This window comes from Ananas comosus, linkage group 16 (genome assembly GCF_001540865.1).
Source record: "Ananas comosus cultivar F153 linkage group 16, ASM154086v1, whole genome shotgun sequence".
In the NCBI taxonomy this organism is placed as follows: Eukaryota; Viridiplantae; Streptophyta; class Magnoliopsida; order Poales; family Bromeliaceae; genus Ananas; species Ananas comosus.
Window position 1 is genome coordinate 5353836 of NC_033636.1, and position 14163 is coordinate 5367998.

The 14163-nt window shown below is 33.8% G+C and overlaps 1 protein-coding gene across 1 annotated transcript; it reads right to left on the bottom strand.

The window, feature by feature from the left end:
* On the bottom strand, positions 3927 to 10649 carry LOC109722457. Its single transcript, XM_020250522.1, has 4 exons — positions 10392 to 10649; positions 10204 to 10297; positions 5376 to 5585; positions 3927 to 5080 (listed from the first exon to the last, which is right to left on the bottom strand). Exons 1-4 carry the CDS (start codon positions 10467 to 10469, stop codon positions 4392 to 4394), a joined length of 1071 nt encoding a protein of 356 aa, XP_020106111.1. The 5' UTR covers positions 10470 to 10649; the 3' UTR covers positions 3927 to 4391.

The window sequence follows — 14163 nt, forward strand, 5'->3', positions numbered from 1 at the left end:
ATTCTAAGTCGGAGTGACACACATCATCCTAAACACACATCCATCAATACAACGTTAAATTTATGAAGTTACGAACAGAAGGTGTCTATATCCCATATGATATAGTAGCCACCCCAGACTAATATATATATATATATATAGTATATATATAAGAACGAGAGGAGAGACGACAGAGAAGAGAGAGAGAGAGAAGAGAGCTAGGCTAGTATATCTATCGGTAGCACGAGGTCTCTGTGCTACCAAGTTGTTTTCATGATGCGGCTTTCGAATCGACGATCGGCTTCGTTAGACTTGATTTACACCATTAAAATATTTGAAAACTAATTTCATATTTTTTTGACATCATTTGCTAGTGCGATCAAAATGTCTCAAAATTGACAATTTAATGGTAGATGTGATGGTTTGTAATTTGAACGGTGTAAAACACTCCAAATTTGATGAAATTGTTTATAGAATTTTTTTTAAAAATTAGAGTAAGATCAATGCCTTGATCTTAAATTCAAGTCTTTTATCATCATTTCTATGAGATTTTTATTTTCAGCATTCATTTTAGACGTACTCGTTTGATAAGTAAATGATTACCGAAAAATTATGAAATTAGTTTACAAATACTTTCAATACTGAAATCAAGTCTAACGGAGCAATCGTTCGATTTGACAGCTCATCATTGAAACAACTTTGTAGAGCGGGGGGTTGGTGCTTTTGAGTTTTTAGCCATTGGATGGAGAGATGTCGGGTGAAGATGATGGTGGTAGGTGGATAGTATTGATCCATGGTTATTAGTAATACAAGGAGTAAATCCAATGGCTAAATCTAAACACACGAGGTTGGTGCTTTTGAGAGTCATTCGAGTCAATCTATAATATATATATATATATATATATTATTATATATATAATATATAAACAAAAGAAGGGGGAGAGAGAGAGGTCCACTCTCTGGCGGTCCACTAGGTGGGGCGTCCCTCGTGGACCGCGCGTCTGCTGAACGCCGCCCCCTCCCAACGCCGTGATTTTTCGATGTCTGTTTTCGTTTTCCGCACATTTCGAGTGGAAAACAAAAACGCCAAATTTTCCTCAGATTCGTAAAATAAGTTTTCTGAAAAAAAAATTTTACGAGTAAACAAACGCTGGGAATCTTATTTTTTCATGGATTTTTTTTTTTTGAGATGGTTTTACGACGAACCAGGACCTCAGTGAAAAGGCCATTTCTAAATAGCCCCTCAAGTTTTTTTTACTGAGGTCCTCAAATTTTATTATTCTTTAAATTTTAATTTTATATTTTCGTACATTAATTTTTTTTTTCAAATTTAATAACTTTATATAATTATTAACTGTTAATTAGTTAAAAGCTTCAAATCGAAATATACTATTACTTTTAGTTATGAAAAAAACTATTATTTATTTTATTATTATATAAATTTTAATATTATGCAATATAACCGACCGTCCCTAGAGCAAGTGGCAAAGGACTTGGTGGCTGGTACCCGAGGTCCCAAGTTCGAATCCTAGTTTATTCACATTTCCAGCTAAGTCATGTTTGGTTCGCCGAAAGTGTAGCATCGAAAGTGGTATTTTTAGAAAGTGATGTCTTATCGGTTGTTTGGTTTACGAAAGTAGATATGAAAGTCACTTTTCGAAAGTAGGCTGATAAAGTGAATTATTCGCGAATTTTTGAAGAAATGAATTAACCGACCGAATTCGTATTTTTCGAAAAAATTCGGAAAAAAAATGCGTATTTTTGATAAAAAATATGAGTTCGCGTATTATACGCGCGCGCCGTATTATTCGGCCAAAAAAACGCGTCGCGCCCGCGCCGTCCGCGCCCGCGCGCGCTCCCACGCGCGCTCTCGCTCGCACCCTCGCGAACTCGCGGCTGGCGGGCTTGCGGCTGGCGGGCTTCGCGGGCTGGCTGGCCCAAAACAGAAAATACAAAAAAACACCCTTTCCAAACACCTCGCCCAAAATAGGAAAAAAAAAAAAAACTCTTTTCGATTTTTTTACTTAATTAGCTTAATTTTGTAGCTATTTATTTTTATATTCTTAAAAAATATGAATATTTATGCTAATAGTATAAATTTTGAGAGGAAAAAAACTTAATTTAATAGCCGAATTTTTTATCCCGAATTTTTAATTGGTGAACGTATAATATTCGTATAAATCACGTATCCGAATAATTGATGAATCCATTTTTTAGCCGTATTTTTCAACGAATTTAAAAATTGGAAAACGAATTTTATCCGAATTATACCCGCGCCGAATTTTTGCCGAATCCGAATTAACTAACTATGGTTATAACTAAATCTTACTTTTTTTACTTCGGCTCAAAATATTCAGAAGTCATCGAAACTGAAGAGTTTAGCTAGCTAAGAGGTTATATTCAGTCTTAATTTTAATATTTAAATTTATTTTGAAAGTTCAATTTTACTTTAAATTTGAATTAAAATTATGATCACATTTTAAATTTTATTTGTAAATTAAAATTCAATATAAAATTTTAAATTCAAATCTATGACTTTATATTTAAATTTAAATATTTAAATTTTATTTTTATTTAAATTTGAATTCTAGAATTTAAATTTAAATTCTAATTTTTATTTAAATTTAAATTTGATTCTAGAATTTGAATTTAAATTCTAATTTTTGTGTTGAACTTTTATTTTAAAATTTAATTTCAGTTATAAGTTATAACTTAAATTTTAAATTCAAATTGTAAATTAAATTTAAATTTAAATAAAAATTAGAATTTAAATTTAAATTCTAGAATNATAACTTTGAATTCTAAATATTAATTTAAATTTAAATTTTTAATTTAAATTGTAAGTATAAGTAGTTTGTTTATATTTTCACCTCTTTATATATAATTTAATAATTAAAAAATTAAAAAATTATAGTTTTAATTTTTTATTTTATAACAACCAAACAATCGAACTAAAAAGTCACTTTTGTAAAAGTAACTTCGTAAATGTGATTTTTTTTACTTCGCCGACTTTCGAGCAACCAAACATGCCCTAAGTTTATTTCTAAATGAAATAAACGTAGAGTGCTACTTATCTCTCAAAAAAAAATATGTTATGCAATATATAAACAAAATTTTAAATTAATATAAAAACAATTTAATATTTTTTTGTTTAGTATGCTAATTAACAGTTTCAACTTTCAACACACGCACATTGACTAATAAAACTAAAAATATATATATCAATAAATACTTAATTTCTAAGAATATTTATAAAACATTTAAAATATAGAAAAAATCTTATAAAATAATATAAAATATGGACTTAACTAGAACGTTAAATATTGAATATATATTAAAACCAATTTTGGATTCGGAAAATCGGAATCTAAATCCCAAACAAAAAAATAGTGAACCCAAATCCGAACCTAAAAAATTTTCTAACTCAAAATTCAGATGCGAAACCAAGTTGAATATCAAAAATCCAAGCCACATACGATAATTTAGATTCAAGTAAGATTGTGACGTCTCAACCAAGATTTTAAATGCCCATCGACACGGACCATATCCACCGTATCGTGCCAACAAGATACCAACACGATACAGACCCCGTGCAGATAGCACAGCTCAAAACCCTCTATTTTTTAAATTAGTAAATAATTTTTTCAATAAAGTTCAAAAGATATGATAAAAAGACATAATAAATAGTTAGAATATTTTGTTGCTAAAAAAAATAAATATTTTATGCTATTATATATCGGCACACAAGAATTTTTTTGACCGGCACGTATCCGCACGGCTCGGCACGCACCGTGTCAGCAAATTTCCGGCACGATCCTGTGCCACGGCACTTAAATCCTGAGTCTCAACTTTCCAAAGATCATCCATTCTAAGACTACTTTAGTCATAACACTCTTAGCCTTCTTAACCTCGTGGGGTTGACCACTGCCCAAAATACTATAACCGAATTAAAAAGTTGTCCCTATTATATCTCATATATACTGACTATTCCAAATCCTGAGATGCCACAGAGATCCAGTCTGACAATATCCGACCCATTTTTAGCCCTAGTTTACACTCCAAAAGTGAAACGTATTGGAACTTTCTGAAACACACATTCACATATTGCTTTGTGTGCTCACAAGAGATCATATTCATAATAGTTCTCAGTGGCACAACAAGTAAACGGACATACTCCTTCAAGATATACTACAGAAGGATTCTTTGAAACTAAGAACCTCACAAAGTATTTGCCCCAACTTAGCTTATAAAAGTAACCAAATTGGCACCATGGGAATGAGTGCTTAGAGACAGTTCTAGCCTTTGACATTTTCTTTTGATGAAGTGTGCTCCTGAGACTAGAACCAGCAAACTTGTGGTTCAAAATGACCAAAAACATTTACGATCTCCCCAAGACGCAGCCACTTAAAATACTAGACAGAAAGAAGTGCCATTTCGTTTACTAGTTGATCACCACACAACCGAGACTCCAATTCTTTCAGGGAGTTCTCAAATCCCACAACAGCAGAAAATACACCGTCAGGTGAGCCACCAAGCATCCCGACTTCCCCTCGCATTTCTTGCACTCTACCATACATATTTTTGATAATCGATTTCATCTGAGAGATGTCCTGCGGGGGATAAACACAGCATCCCAAATCATTCACTTCGTCTGCCATCTTTTGGCAGTTAATCAGCAATCTTTCCAGTGAATCAACACCATCCTCTGTTTTACTTCCATTTTGACTCGAGCACTTGAGCAGCCCCGTGACGAACCGAATAACCTCTTTGACGACTGTAAGCACATCAGACACTGCACAGACAACTAATCGGACGATAGTGATCTCCTCAGAAGATAGCTCGTCGCCAAGCTCTTGATCAGACCCACTAGCAGTTTCGACTGCTTCATTGGAAGATCCATCTGCTGAATCGGCAGAAGAGTCAACCGATGCGAGTTCTTGCATCTCGCGTTGAATATCCTTGAGGCACACAGCCACCTGAGTCATGGCTCGTCCAATGGCGGTGCAATTTGTAGTTGGGACCTTCTTGAGAGCACCACACGCCTCCCAAACTGCCCCCGTCAGCTGCGGAACGGATAGTCTTTTACCAGAATTTTGAGACTCTGCACAAAAGTCACCATATATCAAATTCTCATGCCTTAAGTTAAATCATTCTATTCATATTTATAATCACTGGACTAATCTGCCCTATTGCACTAAAAAAAGTAATTTGCACTTATAATCAATGCGTAAATCGGCCCTATTATCTACTTTCTATATGGGCTGAAAGGAAATGCATTAGTTGCATTATCCCATTGTGAGTAATGAAAAAATATCCATCCTACGTAGGATTATACAATAAGAACTTGGAGGAAAGGAAACAAGAAAAGAAAAGTTTTCGAGTAAAAAATTGGATACCATAGGAGGAGACGGCTTCTCTGAAGAATGAAAGGCTGCAATCCACCACTCTTCTTGCAGACGTATTGATACATTTATGAAGCGTGGGCCCAGCACCAACAGTACTACCATGGCAGATTAAAAGGAACCCTTGAAGTACATTGAAATACACACTCATGTTCTCCGTTAGTGCTTTTGCATCAGGTGCTTCTCCCCCCCAAAGCATTCCAGCTGTACAGCATCAAAAGAAATGAACTCCTACCTTAGGTCACTAAAAAAGAAATGAATTATAGTAGTCGTAGAAAATTTGAACGCTTCCGAATCAAATACTACATCAAACAACATGTATTTTGCCATACACTGAAAATTTCGTATAAACAAATAAATTTTAATACAATTCAAATTAAAAAGAAAAGGGAATCAACTTGAAATAATGACATGAAAACCCAATATATCAGTTTCAATCTTGAATCTATTTGTATAATAACATAGATAAAGTGCCCAAGGAAATCATATTTTTCTGACAGTCCGGAAATAAACCGTTAAAAAGTTTTTACAATCACGTAATGTTACCACATGGTGTGTCCACATTGGCCGGTTATAATTCAACCCAATCCACATAAGATGTGGATTAGGATTTGTCCTAATAAGTTAAGGATAAGGATAAATTATATGTTTCATATTAGTTAAGAAACGTATCTTCAAATGAATATCTTAATAGATATTCTAAATACTAATCTTTATGTGAAAATCGGGATATTCTAAGAGATCCTGATATCTATATATAGATGATCCCTTTCTCTCTATAAATAGAGGTGTGACGTGAGAGAAACGTGAATTAATTAGAAAAGATATTTCCTCTTTCCTCTCTCTTCTCTCCCTACATTCTCTCTGGGTTTCCCACCTACTTTCCCAGAGTTTTGGAGTATGGGCATATAAAAGGACTCTGAGATTTTGGTTCCTTCCTAAATACGTTGGCTATTCAGTTTGTAAGTTTCCGCCACCCTCTAATCCCAACACGTAAATCCAACTTACATTACAAGTTTGAAAGCCACAAAACTAAGCCAAGTTGAATCCAGGCATGACTAGCTTATTAAATATAAATTGGAAGTAGAAGTTCTTATAGGAATAGAGACTTTTATAAGTTTTATGATAAAAAGAGGGACTCCCTTAACCACATGTGGCCTTGCTATCACCATTCATTTACTTTTTGGGATGTAAGCAATTTCAGCTCATAAATTGAGGGCGTAATAAGGCATGAAACTGATTAGCAACAAAGCCTCACTACAAAGCATATTTAGGGTTCAGGTTTCTCAAAAACCTAAGAAACCCAACTTGACTTGTTATACAACCGGGTCTTGACGAGTTTATGTGATAACCCCTATCTTGATTCATTACCCAATAAACTACATTCTTTTCTAGCTTATTTGAAGAATGGAAATTACTCTGCTCACGCAAATAGTAAAAACCCAAACCACCTGTCCCCAAAGAAAGCAGCTTGAGATGCATATTCCCATAAATTTCCTAGCAATATCCCCTATATTGGTTCTTAATGTTTATAATTATAATTATAATTATCCTACCTTAGAAATTAATGCTAAAGCCTTCTTCATTTATCTGGAAAAGGTTTCCGTACTTGGAATTTTCAATGTGAAATAGCAATTCATAGTGCAGAAGGGTTGTCGTTTTCTTTTCTTTTCAAAAGACAAAATCATGATCTCCACTGGCATATTACATCATTACTTTCAATATTTGCCCCACTAGTTCCCCTGTACCTTGCAAGTGTCTTTCCTAGCTCCATCGGAATTGAGAGAACATGTTAGGGTTAGAAGAATAAAATCAAGAAGGCAATGATGGATCTAATTAGTTGGTAATGGCAGTCGGAAGACTTTCAGCTACTTTGTAATTGAATCATTGTAAGAAATCTTACTTGATGGCTCATCTTACTTTATGCCAAGGTTTAAAGTGCTGTCCCGTGCCATACGGCACGGGGCCGCATGTACCGTGCCACCAAGAAGGTGGCATGGTACAGGGGGGGTCTCAGACGCCCCTCCGTGCCGCGGCACGCAACGCCATACTGCACGAGACAGAGCGGCACGACACAGCGTGCCACGGCACCATGCCGGCACTGTGCTTTTTTTTTTGTTTTTTTTTTCTTTTTGTTTTTTTTCCTTTTTGTTTTTTTTTTTTTTGTTCTTTGGGATATCCAAAAAATTCTGGGCACTCCACGCCCTCCCAAAGACATTGCAAATCGAAAATTTACTTATTAGGTAAGTCAAAAAATTATAATTTAATTTTTTTTTGTTTATCAATATACGGACAAAAGATTTGTCCATTCCACTACAGATATCTATTTTTTCTTAACAAATTATTTTATCAAAATTTGTCGCACCGCAAAATTTTTGGCGAATTAAGGAAACAAAATCAAACTCAATAAACAAATTTTGAGCCACATCAAATATAAAATTTTATTTTTGCGCTAAAAAATTGAAAATACTGATAAAATTAAAAGCTAAATTAAATCAATTGATACTTAAATTTATTTAATTTATTTGTCATATAATTTATTGCTTAATTTTTTTGATAGTTCTACTATTTTTTTGAAAAAAATAATTAAAATTTTTTTTTCAAATACTTTTTAAAATATTTTTTTCAAATAATTTTTAAAATTATTTTTTTCGTATTTTATAAAAGAGAGACTGTAATATGGTCAAAAGAAAAAAATAAAAAAAGATGTCTTTGCATTTTATAAATTTTAATCTGTAAAAATTTCTATTCTGCATCAGGTATAATTGTACTTTACATACAAAAAAGCTTACAAATATGTTAATTGATAAATATAGTAAGCCATATATAGCAAATATTTATAATTATTTGATTAAATCTTTCAAAATAACATTATAAGAGCTCATTGGAACAAAAACACTGAAATAAGTCCCTGCCAATGCGTGCCAGTAGGAGGTCATGCGTATCCATTGGCACGCAAGCGTACCATGTGTCGGCACGGAAGCATGCCGGTGTCGTACCGTGCCAGGCAGACAGCGGCACGCCCCCGTGCCACGGCACTTTAAACCTTGCTCCCTACCAGTTAAATCACTGTGAGAATATTTAGGTTTTAAGAGTTCAGACTTTCAAGTGATAGGTTCGGTAGATTATGATGTTACCTCAGCATTATAGCTATGAGAATTAGAGGCTTTCGATTGAGAGAAACAGAAGAAGAGATATAAAAAAGAATAATGTGCTCAAAAGGTGTTTCGATCCTCCATCCACTTTCATTTTTTTTTGTTATTTGTGGCAGGTATTTTTGTTGATATACCATTCAACTAATAAAGCTTTCTCCTTTTCTCTTAAAAAAAATAAACTGATCAGACCACAAAGTATACAGCATCATATTAAGCACCAACTGAAATCATTATCACGAAAGATTCAAAAACAAATCAGCACTCATGGAAATCATTATCACGAAAAGGAATTCGAAAAACAATAAAATGATCAATCTATGGCATTTACTATTTGAAAGAAAATCTATTAATGCCCAAATGATCTTCGCAATTGATTTTACTTTCCAGCACAATCTCAAATTCAGTTAAGAGGTTCAAGACAAGTGGCAGAAAAATTCCTAGGGAGGAGAGGATGAATTGATGATCAACACATTCACTGTAACCTGGCTCGTAATATATCTATTGTTTTTAGACTTTGACCTGTTATGCATCTCAGCTCTGGTTTGATTGGACAACTTATTTGTCAGGAACAAGCTCTCAAACTTGTAGTTAGCAACACCTTTTGAGGTAAATACAACATACAGTGATAAAGCATATTAGCATATGTATCACAGCGGGATACTCCATAAAGTAACCTATCCACGGCATGTACCCCATAATGTAGCGTATCCACGGCATGGCTTCATAAGATCAAACGTTTAAAGTGTCCCATGGTGTTGTTGATAATTGCGATCATGATTTTGTAGCTCAAGATCTCTTTCCCAAGCATCAACCCAACATCTTATTCAGGTACTTCATCACATCATCAAGATCTCTCTCTCAAAGTTGTAGTTAGGGACACTTGTGCCTCTAAATGAGAAGAAACTACATATTCAAGTATTCACCCTGATTTTTATGTATAAAAGTAATAAATGTTAGAACTAACACGTTAAGCACCGAAGCCAAGAGTCGCGGTTTTTACAGTATTGCCAATCACTTTGATAGTTTTGTGCCTAAAGAATAGAATTAGAGTTAGGGAAGAGAAACCCTTGGAATCTCACCAATACAGTTGACCTACAAGCTAAACAGAACAGCTACAATAACAAGTTCTTCAGAGTTAAGTATTATTCTTGAGCCTAAAATACTAAAGAAAATGTCAGTGCACTTTACCTAGTGTCTCAACCGCCCTCTCGCACAAAAAGTGCATCAATTTCAACTCTGCACTTCACCACTATGTCAAATAGCCCAAAAATTTTAGGAAATCATCGAACATAGATGTAAAAGAGACCTGCTTCTTCACTAGAGCTATCAAAATATGCAAATATATTGAGCAAATTAATCAAGTTATGTGATTGTACTCCGTTCACATAAATTCGTCACCATTCGACAACGCATAGCTTAGCCTCATTTTGCAGTGAGAAATGCATATTTAAATCCCTATATTGCATGAAACAACAAAGCAAAAACATTCGGAAGGCATGAATTAGCTTAAAAATGTAAACAAAGAGCAAACAGATGCTACTCAAACACCAATTTCCCCAAGAGTGTGTGTGACAAAGCATGATTAGGGTTTCTTGAACGCCAGGAATAATTGGGAGAAGACACAACCTAAGTCACAGTTCAGATCTACTGAAGGAAGAAAATCATACCAATAGTTGCTTGTTTGGAGACTTCATCCCCGAGCTTGGCGACTTGCGACCAGTCCACCTTCTCCAGAGTAGGAGGCGCTGCAGCATCCAAAATCTGCAATAAAAAAAGTAACAGAAGATTTAGATGAGGTGTCGGAGATTTAGAACTGGGGTTTTGCGGGGTTTAACGACGAAAACCAAGACCTAACCTGGAAGGTCTCTTCGATGCTGCGGATGTGGGAGTCGAGAGAGCGGGATAAATCCCTTTTCCTCTCCCCCTTCGACATCTTTAGCTCCCGGTAGGAATAGGATTCGATTCCTCTCGAAGGCCGAAGGAATTTTTAGGGATTCAAATCTAAATAAATAGGAGAACTCGTTCGCCCTGCTGTTAGCAGGCCTCCTCCGGTGCAAGGCTAGGGTTTCGGAAATGATCTATTTTAACATAGTACAAATTTAGGGCAATGCTACCATGTTAACCTAGTGAAGTACCTTCGCCTCGTGGCCGAATTATTTCGCAGAAATAAATATATAAATAAAATAAAAATTAGAAAAAAAAAAGTCAAAAAATTATATAAAATCAAGCAGAAAAAATAAGCAACTATTGCAAATAATATCTATACAGATTTAGAAATAAATCATAACAATATAATATTTTCAACTGTTTATATTTCAATTTTGCCATCATAAATATATATTTCTTCAAAACCTATAACAATATAATATAATTGGGATAAAAATTTATCAAAATATATTATAGAAAAATTTAGGGATAAACCCTAAACCCACTCAATGCTAGGGTTTCGGAAGTGATCTATTTTTAACATAGCACAAAATTAGAGCATTAATGCTGCCATGTTAAATTTGTAAGATTGTAATTGGCTTCGTTTGGTTCGGATATAAATAAGAAATATCTATTTTAGAGATAGATATAAATTTAAGTATAAGTCTGAAATAGATCAATTTTGCGTTTGGATGAAAATTGAATTGTTCCCGAGAATAAGAAAAATAGCGTTTGGATAGATAAAATTAAATAAGAAGAGCAGTAGGTAATTATAAATAAAAATTAATGATATTGCCCCTTATATTATATTTGAATTTAAAATTTAAAATTATTATTTAAATTTTTAATTTTAAATATATAACTTTTAAATTTAAAAATTTTAAAATTAAAGTTAAATTTTTAAATCTAAAATTCAAAGTTCTAAATTTTAAATTTTAAATTTAAAATTAATCAAAATTTAAAAATCTAAAATATCAAATATCAAATTTTAAAATTTTAAAATATCAATTTAAAATTATAAAATTTTAATTTTAAGATTACGAATTATAAAGTTTTAAAGTTTAAAATTTAAATTTAAATTTTCAAAAATTAAATAGGGGTGGGAATAGATGTTCCCACCTCTATTCCTACACAAGGGATGGGATAGCTATCCCGCCCCTTTATTTTTTGTGCTTCGGTATAAAGGGTAAGATAATTCCTTATCCCACCCCTTATATCCATACCAAACGGGATTCTTAATTAAAATGGTAGGGAGTGTAGACATCTCGATAAACCCAAAATATAAAATTATATTAAATTAAAAAATTTAATAATGTTAAAATTTTAGAAGAAGTTGAATTCAGGACCTCCCGCTCTTGTATAAGATTGGCAAATAAGCGAGCTAGCTCGCGTGCGGCTTAATATTCGGCTCGCTCGAGCTCGACTTGAAATTAAATGAGCCGAGCATTAAAAAAAAAAAAAAAAAAAAAAAAAAAAAACTTGAAATTTATTTTAAACTGAACTTAAATATTACTGGGCTCACTCCAATTAGCTCGAAAAGCTTGTCTGTGTGTATATATATATAGAATAATGCTATTATACTATCTATAGTACTAGAGCTCCGATATTATAATCTTATTTTCGATCTCAGGGTGTTCAAATTAACGATCTACACTGTTAAATATAATCTAGAATCTATGAAGTTCTTAGAAATAAAATTTTAATTTTTTCCAACATTGTTTACTTAGTAAGTAAATCATATTAAAATGAATATGAAAATTGAACAATTTTAAAAATTTGTGGGTAAAACTTTTGAATTCAAGATCAAGAATGCTGACCTTGATTTAATGAATTTAAAATATTTTCTATCAAAATTTGAATAAATTTAAATTCTTTTACACCGTTAAACTATAAACTCACTGTAATAGCTATTGAAAATTGACAAGTTTGAAATGGGTTATTATGAAGTAAACTATGTCGAAAAAATATAAAATTTTATTTCTAAAAACTTTAAAAACCCTATATTAGTATTAACGGTGTTGATCGTTGATTTGAACATCTTAAGATCGAAAATGAGACTATAGTACCAGAGCCCCAATACTAGAGATATTATAGGAGCTTGGTTCTCTCTATATATATATATTAAAAATATTGTAAATATAATGTATTTTAATTATTTGTAAACTGAGTTTAGTTTATTTGGCCATTGTTGTTGGCCCAAAAAACAAACCCAACAAAAGTGCAAAATCTTATCCTAAATTTACACACTCTCTCTCCCTCTCTTTCACAAAATAACAATTTCACTTGCCCTAAAACTCTAAATCCTTAATCTCTCTCTCTCTCTCTCTCTCTCTCTCTCTCTCGCAAATCCCAAGCAATAGCACACAGTCACCGCATTCACCGCCGACCTCGTTGGCCGCCGTCACTGCAGCCTCGATGCCGCTGTTGCCTACCTTGTCGGCGGCCGCCATCACCGTAGCCTCGATGTCGTCGTTGTTCTCTGATCCCTTGACGTCACCCTCTCCCCTCCCCTTGCCAAGTCCCGTAATACTCGGTTGGAAGAAATGGATGGCGAAATCAATGCAATTCTGCCAAGTCCCGTAATACTCAGTTGGAAGAAATGGATGGCGAAATCAATGCAATTCTCACAACCGCTCAAAATCAGTTCAATTTCAATTAAATTCAAATCGTCTTCCGACTCAACTTACTAACTTGAAATTTAGTTGTAAAGACAAGTCCACAAGTTTCTCTTTCCTGGTAGAACATCAACATGAATTCAATTTGATGCCTATAACTCAAATAGGAGAAAATGATAGAGAAATTAGTAAAAATCCATCAAAATTTGAATTCCGGCTTGCTTCGGTCAATAACCCAATTTCATTCTAGTCCGCTTTAATTTCAATTGGAATAAGGTGTGACTAGAAGCTTACCACCATCTCACCCACGAATCAATTCAATTTCGAAATTGAGGCAAAATTAGATTTGATTGGAGCCTCCTAAGGCACGTTCCTGCAGCCGCGAACTGACTACATTTACTATTGTCGCACCTGTTACTGCATCTGATGCTATTATTTGTAGCAACAGCGGCAGCAGCAGCCCCGCTGCTGCTCGCGGCTTTCGCAAATGCGCCAACACAACTAGAAACTTCGCGGTGAAAAGCACATGAAAAATGACTCCAATTCGCAAGAAATTCGGCTTCAATTTAACTTCAAATCATTAAAAAATCCAATAAGACCTCCCATCCTAGATTTTACCATTAAAAATTAACAAAAATCATAAATAAGAAAATAACAATTATTATAATTCTAACCTGAGTGTTGAAACGCCAAAAATCACACGCGCGAGCCAAGCATCAAAACCAATTCCTTCTCTTATTCTTTTTCTTCTTCTCTTTCTTTTCCCTTTTTCTCTCTATGCGTGCTGGTTTGAGATGGGGGGGAGCTTCAAAAGTCTTAGGTGCTTTAGTAGAATTCCACTAATTGTAATAATATGCTAATAAGTCCACAAGTAACCAATACTCTCAATTTAGTCTAATTTTGGTTGGGCACACTCAATTGGAGCCCTTCTAAAAATTGGTTTATACTTAAATTTGACGAATAGACTCAATTAAGATTAATCAGTAGTAATTCACTTTAACTTTTCTGTTTTGGACTATTTTCGGTCACCGGAAGCCCTGCCGACTAAATGTCACGCCCGTAGGTCCTTTTGTAAAGCCTTTTCGA

Excerpts from the sequence above, each read along its gene's own strand:
- LOC109722457 (XM_020250522.1), bottom strand. The coding sequence starts at position 10,469 with ATGTCGAAGGGGGAGAGGAAAAGGGATTTATCCCGCTCTCTCGACTCC. Across the intron at positions 5,586-10,203 it reads CTCCAAACAAGCAACTATTG|CTGGAATGCTTTGGGGGGGA; the intron begins GTATGATTTTCT and ends GATGCTGTACAG. Across the intron at positions 5,081-5,375 it reads AGAAGCCGTCTCCTCCTATG|AGTCTCAAAATTCTGGTAAA; the intron begins GTATCCAATTTT and ends ACTTTTGTGCAG.